General features: G+C 40.8%; 1 protein-coding gene across 1 annotated transcript in view; it reads left to right on the top strand.

The window, feature by feature from the left end:
• Positions 1-15,391, top strand: part of LOC109912819 (coiled-coil domain-containing protein 73) — a 120,588-nt gene that overhangs the window by 35,485 nt on the left and 69,712 nt on the right. The window contains exons 5-8 of the mRNA XM_048607353.1: positions 7,534-7,569; positions 8,152-8,226; positions 10,144-10,182; positions 11,900-12,035. Coding sequence (XP_048463310.1) covers positions 7,534-7,569; positions 8,152-8,226; positions 10,144-10,182; positions 11,900-12,035 — 286 coding nt within the window. The remainder of the gene's footprint in view (positions 1-7,533; positions 7,570-8,151; positions 8,227-10,143; positions 10,183-11,899; positions 12,036-15,391) is intronic.

Below are 15,391 nucleotides of genomic sequence, written 5' to 3'. Positions count from 1 at the left end.
TCTTCTTGTGAAGATGAGGCTGATTTGCGAGCATTTACAGCCTCATTAGTATGCAATCTCACCTCATTTCTATGCAATTTCCTATTTTCCCCACAGAGCAGAGAAAACTAGATGGCAACAAATCCTAACATGAAAGTCTTGAATAGGTACCTGATGGCTCCATATTGCCGTTTGCTCCTCTGGGTCTCTACCTTGACCAGCATTTCCTAACATCTCTTGTAGACTCCATTGGTGGCAACCGCTTGCGCGCGCGCACGCACGCATGCACACATACGTCAGTCTCACCACATCATTGTGGCATATTTTAAATGATTGAAATAGAGTTCACCACTTCAGTGCTGCACTTTGGTGAGCACTAACACCTTATGTCGTAATATTGCTGCCTGGCCATTTTACACCCAGAAACAGACAGACATCTCATACACTGCAACAGAGTACATCTCCAGCTTTACAGCTTGATCTCTAAGTACTCACTCACGTTGTATCTACTTGAATGCTCGCTGCATGCCTGTCTTACCTTGTTTTGGGTTTTTGCACTTTGTTGCCTCATTCAGAATTTAAAGACTTAGAATACTGTGCTGCCTTGCTGTTTAGAGAAGTCAGGAAGCTTGTTGAGGTTGTTGGCAGTGTTCAGTGAAGGGAATAGATATGTTCCTTTATGGCAATGTGCTACATCATGTCACTGCCAGCAAATGCCAGCAGCTTATTCAGCAAGCACATTGTATGTGCTTCAGCCAACTGACTGTGTTTCAAAGTCTAAGGGGATTAGTCCTTGGGCTCCCACTAGGGGACAGTGGTCAGTTATGTGGTGTTGCCACATTCAATAAAGTACAGCGTTTGGTCTCAGTCCAGGTGCTGGGACACAGTCAGTGGCCATTTATTGTGGTCAGGGTCAGGGAGTTTCAAGTCTTGTCTGGATGAATGCAGCTCCAACAACACTCAAGAAACTTAAAACTTGTATCTAGAACAAAGTGGCCCATTTGATTGACACCACATCCGTAAAACATTCACTCCCTTCAGCGCTGATGCCCAATTGTAGCAGCATATATCATCTACAAGACGTGCTGGAGAAATTCACCAAGGCTCCTGAGACAGCATCTTTCAAAACCTTGGTCACTACTATCTAGAAGGACAAAGGTGTCAAATACATGGGAATACTACCACCTACGAGTTTCCTCCAAGCCTCTTACTATCCTGACTTGGAAGAGTATCACTTCAAATACTTTAGTGTTACTGGATCAAAATCCTGGAACTCTTTCCCTGTTGGGTGTACCCACTCCAAATAGATTGTAGTTATTCAAGAAAACAGTTCATCACCATTTTGTCAAGGGCAACTAACAACGAAAATAAAAGCTGGCCCTGCCTGTGTCTCAGACATCCCATGAGTGTATTAAAAAAACACTACAGGTCCATTGCAATCAGTCCAGGGATTAGCGGTGTATCAGTCAGGGAGACACATAAATGTTAGTCAGCAAACCAGTCACTCAACAGTCGGGGCAATGTGAACTAACTCTGCAGAGGCCACTATCCTGTCATCAAGTCATGCTTGGTACTTGACACAGGTCTGGCTTCCTCAGAGTGAACAGAATCACTGACACTCCTGTTTATACCTCTCAGCCAGGGCTCTCTGATTGGACCAGGTCAACAGCCCCAATCAGGGAATTCATTCTGTGACGTTCACCTGACTGACCTCATTACAATCACTATCTGTTCCCCTCTAAGCCTGTTCTTTTTCTTGTAGCTTTTCCTGGGCCATTTGTGCACCAGGTCTGGTACCTCCAACTCAGCTTTGGATACTAGTAGTTTGTGCCAGAATGTAATCTGCCTCTTGTGCCTGGAGCGTCTCGGAAGAGATTCATCCTCTTCTTCAGATGTAAAGGCATCGAGCCTGTGACATCCGCCGTGTCCATCTCAGACTCCAAGGTTTCTTCAACACTGGATGGAGGAGAAGAACCACGGGTCCCAACAGCCTTTTGGACTGTTCTGAAGGGCTGGGTGTGTTTTTCTCCTGCCCCATTTGCGAGTTTTCAGCTTTCATGTGGTTTGCGTGCTTGGTAAAGACTGACTCACCTCCCTGAACTCTATACGTCAAGGGACCTGACCTTATGTCGACCATGCTTCTTACCCAGCAGGGCCATTTCCATGGTTTTGGCACCAAACTTCGTCCTCTGAAGTAAATGTCTGTCTCACTTAGTGGAGTTTCCTGTGTCCGGCATTGGTGTTCCTGAAGCCGTTTTGAACCAGAAAGGTTTCAGTTCTGGTAATGATGGCCCTTTAGTTTCCCCCATCACCACCAACTGTTTTAGTTTTGCCAGGACTGGATCTTCTGGTGTCCACAGTCTGATATTGTTAGTGGTGACTGGGAGGGTGTCCAGAAAGTTTAAAATGAGAATAGACTCTTCCAGTGACGGTACCACTGGTGGTGTATCTGCTAGTGGGAGGTGGCTCATGGCATCTGCACTTGCTACTTGGCTTCCTGGACAGTGTTCCAGCTTGTAACTCTACATATTTAGAATGAGAGCCCACCGCTGAATTCGACCTGAAGCTATGGGTGACATGACCTTAACCTCTTTGAGTAGCCCAAGCAGGGATTTGTGGTGTGTTACTATTACAAATTTATGTCAGTAAAGGTATTGGTGGAACTTCCTCACACCAGAGATGTCTGCCAAACTCTCCTCCTCTATCTAGGCACATTTGCGCACTGCTTCGGCCAAAGTCCAGGAAGCATACCTTCTTGGCCATTCCTCTCCATTGGGTCATCTGTGAAGCAACACTATCTCGATACCATACAATGGGACATTGCATGTCAATATCAGACCTTGCTTGGGATCATTATTAGATGATGATAGCTGCTTCTTCACTTCCCTAAAGGCTATACCTTGGCTATGAAACCATCTCCAAGAACCTTTCTCAAAAGCAGATGTAAAGGTGCTAGGATGGAGGCCAGGTTACGTATGAACTTTCCATAATAATTCACCAATCCAAGGAAAGACCTAAGCTCCAGCACAGACGTGGGAGCCTAGGCACCTTTGATCGCCCTCACTTCATCTTCCAATGGATGTAAGTTGGTCTTTTCCATTCTACAGCCCAAGTAGGTCACTTGGGGTAGGAGCAAATTACTGCAGACGCTAGAATCTGTGCTAAAAACAACAAATGCTGGAGATCACAGCAGGCCAGACAGCATCCATGGAGAGAGAGTAAGCTAACATTTCGAGTTGAGGTGACTCTTCAGAGCTGAAGTGAAGTGTGGAGGGGGCAGCCTTTATGCTATAGTTGGAGAGGGGTGTAGAGTGCTGGTGGAGAAAAGATGTTGATAGTTCAGATTAAGTGATCGGAATGTGAGGATGACAGAACAATGGTGTGTCTGACTGCTAGACTTGAAACACAGAATGTCCCACTGGAGTGGGGGAGAGGGGAGAGAGGACATGGTGATAGAGAATGTAACAAGTAAAGCTAAAAAGAAAGGAAAGAAATGGAAGAATGTGACAAGTCATGGTAAAATTAAGGAAAGAAATGGGAGTTAGTTCACAATTTGAAGGTGTTGAACTCAATATTAAGTCCAGAAGGCTGTAAAGTGCCTAGTCTGAAGATGAGATAACACAGTGTGGAGCTGGAGGAACACAGCAGACCAGGTAGCATTAGAGGAGCAGGAAAGTTGATGTTTCGGGTCAGGACCCTTCAGAAAAAGATGAGATGTTGTTCCTCCAGTTTGCGCTGTGATTCACTGGAGCACTGCAGCATGCTGAGGACAGACAAGCGGACATGCAAACAGGATGCTGTGTTAAAATGACTGGCTGTGGGAAGTTTGGGGTCATGCTTGCGCACAGACTGGAAGTGTTCTGCAAATTGGTCAGCCAGTCTGCATTTACTTTCTCCAATGTAGACTAGGCCACATTGAGTGCAGCGAATACAATACTCACAAGATTGGAGGAGGTACAGGTGAAATGCTCCTTCATGTGGAAAGACTGTTTAGGCCCTTGGATGCTGAGCAGGGAGGACGTGAAAGGGCAGGTGTTGAACCTTCTGTGGTTACATCCACACTTCACTTCAGCTCTGGCGAAGAGTCATCTAGACTCGAAACATTAGCTTGCTCTCTCTCCATGGATGCTGTCTGACCTGCTGTGATCTCAGCATTTGTTATTTTCAGTACATCACTTGGGGTGCTTGGAACACAGATTTTTCCCTTCTAAGGCATATGGCAAGCTTGGAGAAACCTCTAAGGAATATGTCCAAGTTCTCTAAGTGCTTTTTATTGGCCTTCCCTTTTATTAGAACGTCATCCAGATAAATGGCGATCTGGGGTAAACTTTGTAAAATGTTCTTCATTGTCCGCCGAAAAATGGCACAGGCTGATGATGCCTCAAATAGCAATCTCGTATATTGGTACAAACACTTATGGGTATTAATTGTAGCATATGTCTGGGAATCCTTATCTAACTGCAATTGCAGGAACGCATGGCTCATATCCAGCTTTGTGAAGGACAGGCCGTCCTCCAGCATTGCGTACAAGTCCTTTATGTGAGGGATTGGGTATTTATTCAGCTGCGAGAAGCAGTTTACCGTTTGTTTAAAATCCTCACAAAAGCAAACCCATCAGGCTTCACATTCAGTACGACTGGTACTGCCCATTCCGCAAACTGGACTGTTTTGATGATTTCTTTGCTTTCCAGCCTTCTGATTTCTGCCTCTATTTTTGCATGTAAGGCACAGGGTGGACCTTGCAGAATCGTGGAATCGCTCACTGGTCAACTTGCAAGGTGGCCTTGGCTCCTTCGATGGTCCCTAGACCTTCCTGAAAAACGTCTGGATATTTAATTATAACTTCACTCAGGCACCCGTTTTCTAATTGAAAAAAGTTGAGCAATCTAGGTGAATCTTTATCAACCAATTTCACCCCATCAGACTTGGGCTTGAGCCTTTTACTACAATCAGTTGGAACTGAACCAGCTGGTTCTCATAAAAGACTGGAACTGAAGTTGTACCCTTAATCTATAAAGGTTCCCTGGTGTATGTTCTCAGTCTAGCTGAGGTCTTGCACAAACTTAAGGATTTGAGTCCAGAGTGAATTTTATTAAAGACTAGCTCTGCAGTCACTGATACTGCCGTGCCAGTATCAACCTCCATTACAGCTGGGTGACCATTAAACCAGATGTTTATTTTGATTGATTCTGATTTGAATGTTGCTAAGCAATTTAACTATTCCAAGCAAGGTGGATCTGGTGAATGTGGTATATCTAGACTTGCAGAAGGCTTGCAACATGAAAGACTGATCCAGAAATTAGATTCCAGGGGGTTAAGGGTAAGAGTATTGGCTTGGACAGAGGATTGGCTGATGATAGAAAGCAGAGGGTCAGGATAAATGGGTCGTTCTCTGGATGGCGAACTGTAACTAGTGGGGTGCTGCAAGGTTCAGTTGTCAGGCCTCAACTATTTACAATCTGTATAAATGATCTGCAAGCAGGAACAGAGTGTAACATAGCCAAGTTCATGGATGATATTAAAATAGGTGGGAAAATAGGCAGTGATGAGGAGTGGAAGAGCTTACAGATGGATATGAATAGGCTAAGAGAATGGGCCAGAATCTGGCAGATGGCGTTCAATGTGGACAAGTGCAAGATTGTCCAATTTGGCCAGAAAATAAATGGGGAAATTATTATTTGAATGGGAAACCGATTCAAAGTGCTTCAGTGTGGAGGGATTTGGACATTTTTGTGCATGAATCACAGAAAGTGCAAGTGCAGGGTATGCAGGTGCAGCATATATTAAGAAAGGCAAATGGAATCCTGGGATTTATTGGAAAAGGACTGGATTATAAAAGTAGTGTTGTTACAATTATATAAGGCGTTGGTGAGACCACACCTAGAACACAGTGTCCACTTTTGGTCTCCTTACGTGAGGAAGGATCATGGTGGATCTGGAGGTAGTTCAGAGGAGGTTCACAAGGTTGATTCTAGGTTGTAAAATGGCTGTTGTATGAGGAGTGATTGAAAAGCTCAGGCTTGTACTCGCTGGAGTTCAGAAGAATGAGGATCGATCAGATTGAGGTGTATAAAATGCTAAAGGAGACTGATGACGTGGACATTAAACGGATATTCCCCATTGTTGGACAGTCTTGAACAAGAGTTCATAGATATAGAATGAGAGGAGGTAGATTCAAAGCTGAGATGAGGAGTCAGAGGGTTGTGAATCTTGAATTTCCTGCCCCTCCGGTGCAGTGGAGGCAGAATCAATCAACAGATTCAAGAAAGAAATAGATATGTTTCTGATGAAAAGCAAGATAAAGGGCTGTGGAGAGCAGACAGGAAAGTGGAGTTGAACAAAAGAACAAAAGAGAAGTAGAGGCTCTTTGACCCTCCAAGCCTGTGCTGATCATCATGCCCTGACTAAACTAAAAAACAAACCTTTCTGCCCTTACTCGGTCCATATCCCTCTATTTCCCTCCCTATTCATGTAACCATCCAGATGCCTCTTAAATGTTGTCAACATGCCTGCTTCCACCACCACCTGTGGCAGTGCATTCCAGGCTCATCCCACTTTCCTCACACGTCTTCCTTAAACTTTTGCCTTCTCACCTTGAACCTGTGCCCTTTGTAATTGAAACTTCAACCCTGGGAAAAAACCTCTGACTATCCACCCTATCTAAGCCTCTCATAATTTTGTAGACCTCTATCAGGTCTCCTCTCAGCTGCCATCTTTCCAGTGAAAACAATCCTAGTCTTTTTAACCTTTCCTAATAGCCAATGTCCTAGAGACCGGGCAACATCCTAGTGAACCTTCTCTGCACACTCTTCATAGCTTCCACATCCTTCTGGTAATGTGGTGACCAAAACTGCGCACACAGTACTCCAGATGCAGCCTAACAAGGGTTTTAAATAGCTGCAATATGTTTTGCCAACTCTTGTACTCCATGCCTTGGCCGATGAAGGCAAGCATGCCATATGCCTTCTACATCACCTTGGCCACCTGTGTTGCTACTTTTAGGGAACTGTGGACCTGCACGCCCAGATCTGTCTGTATGTCAATGTTCCTAAGGGTTCTTAATTTACAGTATAATTCACACCTAAATTTGACCCTCCAACCTATATCACCTCTCATTTGAGACCAGGATAAGACTAGACATGATCATGTTAAATGGCAGAGAGGGCTTGAAGGACCGAATTGCCTACTCCTGATCCTAATTCCTATGTTCCTATCTTCCTATGTAACTGATTAAAGCTCATGGAGAGAAATCTCAATAAACCTCTCAAACTTGACTGCTTAGTCAATTTTTATTAAAATTCAGCCCACTATCTAATAGGTGTCTACTTCCTAAGCTTTTGTATGGATTGGAACAAATTAAAAGAAACTCCTTATAAGAAATGTAGTAAATAAAATCCCTTATTTTCCATTTGAAGAGTCAAATCTATTTTATCACGTGTTGCCCATGAACTGTAAGAGTAGAATACTGTCACATGGAAAAGGGTTATGATGTGCGCTTGTTGCATGTTTATTTTATCGAACATTGGTATTAACTGAAAGTTTGTTTCCTTATAGTTTCAGACAAGGGTTAATGCAGTGGAAGAGGAGAAGGTATTGCTTATCATTAAGAATACCAAAACACATAGTAAAAGCTGTAAACATTTTTCACATAAATGGTTATTATGTCTTTTGTTGTTTCTATTACTATTGTAATTATTATTTCAGTTCTGTGATGTTTTTAAATGTAACTGGTTTCGCAGAATTAATTTTCTGTACCTTAATCTCATAAGGACACTTGGGCTAAGTTGTTGCTATCAGTAATTTTGCAAAAATTACGTTAATGGAAGGGGGCATCCTAACTTACCTTTTCAGAATAAATAGAGTCAACTCCCTTTATAATACTGATGTGTTCCAGTTTTCCACAAAATTGATGGCTCATTGCTAATGTATAACACAAAGCACCTTGTTCTCTCATTAGCTTTCAGTTATATTTCTGAACATGGTGCTTTTAAAGGGTATAACTGTACCTTCAAACAAAAATCATTACACATCTAAAGAGATAAATGTCAATTTTGTTCAGTTCTAAAATAAATGAAGTTCCTTTTATTTTGTGTGTATTAATCGTGCTAATCTCTGTATTTAGAAGTCTGAACATGCACTGAATAATTGTGATAATTATACTGTTCTACGTAGGGAAAGTTCCAACTTAGCACAGAGACAAAAGAAAGAGAAATCAATAGACTGAAGGAGGAATTGAAAGGACTGCAGGTAATGGATCAGTATTTTATATAATGTGGTCAGTGAAAATGTTAAATAGGGATGTACACAGCCTGATCTAACCTGGTTTCATAATTTCAATAGTTAAATTAACTGCTTGACATTGATCATGGAATTTGGTGTTTTTTTTCCAGTAAATTTGAAAAGCTATTTAATGTTTGAAGGAAATCCTGTTATTTTATGCCTCCTAAACTGAAATTGTTAATATTGTTAATCCAGCAGCTATTTCTGCATATTTAATAATTGCCAGTAATTTGCTAATATAGAACTCTGATTTACAATTAAGAAAGCTCTATAGTAAACCAGAGGCTTATTTTTATTACGCAAATATTACAAAGATGCTCATATCCAATATATGGCATTAAACTATATGATCGTGTGGCATATTGTCTGTGAGGAGTGTGCAATACATTGTAAATTTATCACATAGTCTTGACAGCATTTGTGACTTATTCCTGTGTAAACAGATTGAGCATAGCTTGGATGGATTAATTGCAGCAAATCATAGTAACTGTTTTCCAAATTATTGGGTGTGCATGTAAATTAACAGATTAATAATCATGTCTTTATATTTCATACTTTTTAAATGCATTTTGATTTACAAATAATGTCGTAACCATTGCTACTGCATTAATATGACTCAGATTGAGAAGGAATTTAATCATATATTAGTTACAAAGTCTAAGAAATACTTATTTGTAGGTTTTTTTCATGGGAATAGATTCATTCTGAATAAAATTCTAATTCTTTTAAGTACATTAAGTGTAGAAAAAGTGCTTTTGTAAATAGATTACCTGGGTAATTCGACAGCTGATTCTCAAAAGAGCAGCTTCCAAAATGAAGTCAATGACTGGAACGCCTGCAATAACTCTTAGACGGGGTGCTGCTGACCTCATAAGTGCAGGCAAATATCATACTGTGTTATCTATATAGGTCTCACTGTCATTTAATGTAAAAATTCCATTATCTCACTTAGAGAAGGCCAAGAGTTCTTTTGATTGCGCTACAGTACCTATGTGTCATGTGCAGCAGAGCATGTTAAATCCTATACATCACCTATGCTATGTCACAGATTGAACAAGCCAAACAAATCCTTGTAGCTACAGCGCAAAAGGTCAGACATGAGGAGGCATTTTGTTGGTTTTGATAGCTCACCCTAGATTAACTAGATGATTAAAACAAGTAAATGGTGACACAAATAACAAACTACTCTCTTTATGCAGTAATTTTAATTAGGTCTGAGTATGGAAAATATAAAATGGAATACTGAAGCTGTAAATATAAAGTGTTTTGTGATATGTTGCAGTGAAGAAAACATTACAATGCAGTTCAGAAAATAAGCTGGCTGAGGATCAAGCTTCATGAGGCATTTTAAACTGAAACAGTCTGTTCAAAAGGATCTTACATGACAGGATTGCAAGGCTGTTGAAGATTCTGTTGCAATCACTTTGTGTCTGACAGTAGAAAACCAGAAAGTATAAATAATGTTTATAATATTTACTTTTAATGATGCTTTATAAAAATAAAATTAGGAACAAAGTGAGAGAAATCAATCCAAATAATGAATAGTCCTACTAAGTTGTCTTCCTTCGTTGAAGTATGTTAGAGCAGTGCCTTTAAAAGGGACAAGTGAAGTTTTGTAGCAGGCACATTAAGTATCACTCAACATATAGAAGACTAACAGACCTGGCAATTGAATGCTGTTTTCATGCACTGATATTTTGATCTTGATGTGTTGATTATCTTATTTATCACTTCTTAAAAAGATATTGTGAGAAGTAAGAAAATTATGATTGCACATGTTTTTAAAGTGGTTCTATGGAGGAGGATTTGACAATCATTCTTCTTTGTTTCAGACTCCCATTTTTAATCTCTGAAGTTATTTACAGTTTATATATCCCTTCATAGGTTTCCAAGTACAGTCTAGAAAAAAAACTAAGTGAACTGGTAAGGACTTATTTTGCTATCCAGTCCATTGTCGGGAACGATGGGTAAGACAGCAATATAGGCACATGGAGGGTTGGGTCAGTGGTAATAAGAGTGACTTCTTGAGCATTGCAGGCGAGATTGAATGTCAGCTATCACACTGTTAAATTTATTTTAGGTAGTAACTGCTGGGAAAACTTATGCAAATCTGTATACTGGAATCTACACCATTGAAATATAATGTTGTATGATTTTTAATTTACAGGAGTGGAATAAGCTAAATTGTTACTGCATGTTGCACATACTCTCATCTCCCTCATCCACAGCCTGAAATTGCTGAAACATTTTTAACTGTTTCAGTGCTATGATCCTTTCTTCATTGAAAGCATTCTCTTCAAATTGTTTGTTTGTCATTAATACTCTTGCATGTTTAATTTTTTCCTTCAGAGACATTTTTAGTGGTGGCATGGTGGGTCAGTGGTTAGCACTGCTGCCTCACAGCACCAGTACTCCTCCAAATCTAGCCTTTTCAGAATTGCCCGTTTTTATCCTGCACCATTGGTGGCATGTCTTGAGCTACCTTGGGCCCTGAGCACTGGAATTTTCTCCTTTAAACCTTTCTGTCTCTCTTTTTCCTCCTTTTAAGATGCTCCTTAAAACCTTCCTGGCATGTTTTGGGTCGCCAACCCTAATCTCTTTGTAATATCAGTGTTAGATTTAGTTTTATATTTTCCCCTGTGAGGCTCGTTATGATGCTTTATCATTTTAAAAGATCTATATGCAATTGCAAAAGTTTGCAATATTGGAGTATGTACCAACACCAGTTAGACTGCACTGGTTCAAAAAGAAGGCTCAGCACCAGCTTTACTTAGAAGGGCATATAGGAATGAGTAACAGCTATTGGCCTTGTCAGCAATGCTGACAACCGATGAGAAAAATGCGGCCAAATTTGTAATATGCAAAGGCAAGTAAAGAACAGTGTACTGAAATCCATAATGATCGTACAGATGAGCCAGGTTCTGTATGTTTGCAGATGATGCTGAACTTTATCCTTCCTCTTTTTTCCCCAGGCTGTTGTCTCACTATAGTCTATCCAGCAATAAGTTTTGAGAAGACTAGAATTTCCTCCATCCTGAAGTAGGCAAAGCTAAAACTATTTCCTTTAGCTCCCAATGCACCTAACCTCATAACTATCAGCTGTTAACTGAGAATAAGTGAAGTAGTGTGAAATTTTGACATGGTAGTTGATGTGTACTATTTTCTTTCCACAATGCTAAGATTGCCCTCTTCCATCATGCAACTGGTTAGGATAAGCTGCCTGAAAGGATGGTAGAGCAAACCCCATCAAGGATTTCAGAAAGGAACTGGATATGTACTTGATGGAGAGAGAAAAAATCAGTGCTACTGGGAAAGTACTTGGATGTGGGCCTAACTAAATTACTGCTGCAGAGAAACAGCATGGAGTCAATGAGATGAATGGCCTCCTCCTGTGCTGTAATCATTTGTGATTCAATGAAAACATTGCCCCATCTTTACCTTAATATTTGGAAACTTTTTGCTAAGTTTTGAACCAACTATCCTCTCTGCACAAAGATGAGTTGCTGCTTTCAAAGGCCTCTAAGATATGACCCTATCCAAGCTCAGCTTAGTAACACTTCTACTTAAATGAAATATCTGTATTATTTTTATAATGAATTAGAAACAATATTTTTGTATATTTTTCACCCTTGTTATTCAGGAACAAAAGGTACAGTTGCAGACTGTTGCTAAGGATAATCAGCTCAGTCAACTGAGTGAAGTGGAGAAACGTTTTGCAGCTATAAGTCGCCAGTGTGGGTTGGTCAAGCAGGCTCATGAGAAACTAGAACAGAATGGTCAGTAGAATTTGCAAACCAAGATCGTAACTCAATTAGTGAAATAAAAATAAAATGCCACTTTTCAAGGTCAGTTAGAATGTAGGAGTTGGCAATGAGAAAAGGCAATTCAGCTAATCTGGAACATTTGAGGGTGAAATTTCTGATGATGCACAGTGTGTTAAATGGAAGTTAAATTATTTCCATTTTTTTTCCATTACAACATCAAAGAGAATTAACATTATTCTCCACTTGGAGGTTTGGCCACATTAGCATGCACTGTCAAAAACACATCAGTGAACAAGAGGCATTGAACAAATATTTTATGTATCTCTTCAGAATGGAAGATGCGTTTCAAACTCAAAGTTTATCTACTATGAAATGACATGGTGCATCGGCAGCAGAAACATATCAACCACAAACTATAACCTCGCAGCCTGGGTTATTCCCCACTCCATCATTATCATCAAGACAGAGGATAAACCCTGATTGAAAGATGAGTGCAGGAGAGGTGTCCAAGAGCAGTACCAGACATACCTAAAAATGAGGTGACAACTTTGTGAAGCTACAGCACTGGATTATTTGTATGCCAAATAGCATAAGCAGCGTGTGATGGGTAGAATAAGAATTAGCTTTATTGTCACATGTACTCAAAATGAGTATAGTGAAAAATTTACAAGTTGCCACTTATGGCACCATCTTAGGTCCTAGGTACAGATCCTTAAGCACAAATTTCTTCGGGAAAAAAAATTATAAAAATAAAGAAACAAAAGTCCAGCATTACAGCTCATAGAAATAAATTTGAAAAATAAAGAAATAAAAGCATCGAGTGATCCCACAACCAACAGTTCAGATCTGATGCCTGCAGTCCTGCCATGAATGGTGGGTGGACAATTAGACAATCAGCAGAAAGAGCAGGCTGCACAAGTATATTAATCCTTAATGATGAGCCCAGCACATTTGTGCAGGGGACCAGGCAGAAACATTTCGAACCATCTTCAGCCTGAAATGCTAAGTGGTTAATGGATCCGAGCCTCTTTCTGAGATCGCCAGTAGCACAGATGCCAGTCTTCAGCCAATTTGATTCAGACCACAGAGTATCCAAGAAGCCACCGAAAGCACTGGATGTTAGAAAGATGCATGGGCGTGACAGCATTCCTGTCATGGAACATTACTTAAAACGTGTATTCTATAATTACCAGAAACAAGCTGTTCCAATACAGCCACAACAGTACAGTGTTATGGTTGGTTGGCTCACCGAGCTGATTCGTTGTTCTCCAAACGTTTCATTACCCTGCTGGGTAACATCATCAGTGCAGCCTCCGATGAAGCTTCATTGGAGGCTGCACAAATGATGTTACCCAGCAGGGTAATGAAACGTCTGCGGATCAACGAGCCAACCAACCACAACATCCATAACCCGAGCTACAAATCTAGTCTAAAACCTTAGATAACAGTACAATGTGTAAAATTGTTCAGCTATGTGCTTTCCACAGAACGGAGGACAAATCCAACTGGGCCCACTTACTGCCCCATCAGGCTACTTTCACCCATCACCTAAGTGATCGTTGCTTTCGTTGACCATGCTATTTCGTAAGACTTCCTCAGCAATGACCTGCTCATGGATGCTCAGTTTGGGTTCCACCAAGGCCAATCAGCTCATTAGCTCATTACAGCATTGGTGCAAACATGAACAACAGAGCTGAACTCAAATGGTGAGTTGGGAGTGACTGCATTTGACATCAAGGCAGCATGTGACCCAGCATGGCATCAGGGATAAACTCTCTGTTGCATTGAGTCAAACCTAGCAAAAGGAAGATGGTTGTGGTTATTGCTGATCAATCATCTCAATCATGGAGCATCACTGCACACGTTGCCGGGTAGACTCCTGGACCAACCACCTTCAGTTGCTTCATCATTGTTAAGGTCATAAGATAAGTGATGATAATGTTTCATGATTGCATAACTACCATCCCTGACTCCTCAGATAATCCACCAAGGGAGAACCTAACCATCTGCCCTTTGCATTAAATGGGCATTACCACTGCTGAAAACATCTTTGTCAGCATCTTGGGGGTTACCATTGACTAGAAAGTAACTGAATTAGCCATATATAATTGTGGCTACAACAGCAGGTCACATTGTTAGTAATTCTGTGGTGAGTAACACACCACCTGATTCTAAAAGCCAGTCCACTGTGTACAAAGCACAAGTCAGGAGTATGGTTGTATATTTTCCACTTGCCCAGATGAATGCAGCTGTAACACAATCTCGAAGTATCATCAACCACCCTCAGCTTATACTGCCACCACCACTGACGCACTGTGGCAGCAGAGTGTGCCATCTACAAGATGCTCTGCAGCGACTCACCACAGCACCTTCCAAACCCCTGACCACTACTAGCTAGAAGGACAAGGGCAGCAGATGCATGGGAATGCCACCACCTGAAAATTCCCTTTGAAGTCACATGCCATCATGACTTGGAAATATATCACCATTCCTTCAGTATCAGTGGGCCAAAATTGTGGAACTAACTTCCTAATGGCACTGTCGGTGTACCTAGCCTCTTAGCAATGGTTCAACAAAGTAACTTGCTACCACCTTATCCAGGCCAATTAGAAAAAGATACTAAATACTGGCCTAGCCAGTGATGCCCATGTTGGGTGAATGAAAAGAAAATGTTTGGACAGTAATCCTAAGCTCAAAAAGAGTGAGGAAATTAAAGAAGTTACTATCAGCAGAGATAAAGTATTGGAGAACCTTAAGGGACTGAAATCTGACAAATCCCCAGGACCTAAATGATCTCCATCTAAGGGTTATAAAAGAGATAGCTATAGCGATGGTGAATGTAGCTATGATTTTCCAGAACTTGTTAGATTCAGGAACAGATCCATTAGGTTGAAAGTTAGCAAGAATTAAACTGCTTTTTAAGAATGGAGGCAAGAAGAAAACAGTGAGCTATGACCCAGTTAGCCTAACATCATTTGTCACTAACAATACACTTAGAAAAGCACAGTACAATTTGAACAACTGAACATGATTTTACTGAAGAAAATCTTGTTTGACAAATTTATTAGCATTCTTTGAATATGTGACTAGAAAGTTAGATAAAGGGGAATTAGTAGATGTTGTGTCCCTGATTTTTCAAAAGACATTTGATAACTTGCCACTAAAAAGGTTAGTAGCTAAGATAAGGGCTTATGGAATTGCTGGTGATATATTAGCATGGATTGAGGATGGATTAATGGCCAGGAAGCAAAGAATGGGCATAAACGAGGCATTTTTATGTCAGCAAATAGTGGAGTGCGACAAGGATCAGTGCTGGGGTCTCAGCTATTTAAAAAGGACCTCAGGGGCAACCTTTTCACACAGATGGT

This window comes from Rhincodon typus, chromosome 17 (assembly GCF_021869965.1).
Source record: "Rhincodon typus isolate 14 chromosome 17, sRhiTyp1.1, whole genome shotgun sequence".
NCBI classification, from domain to species: Eukaryota; Metazoa; Chordata; class Chondrichthyes; order Orectolobiformes; family Rhincodontidae; genus Rhincodon; species Rhincodon typus.
Note: the sequence above shows the minus strand (reverse complement) of the source record. Positions and strands in the feature narration are given on the sequence as shown.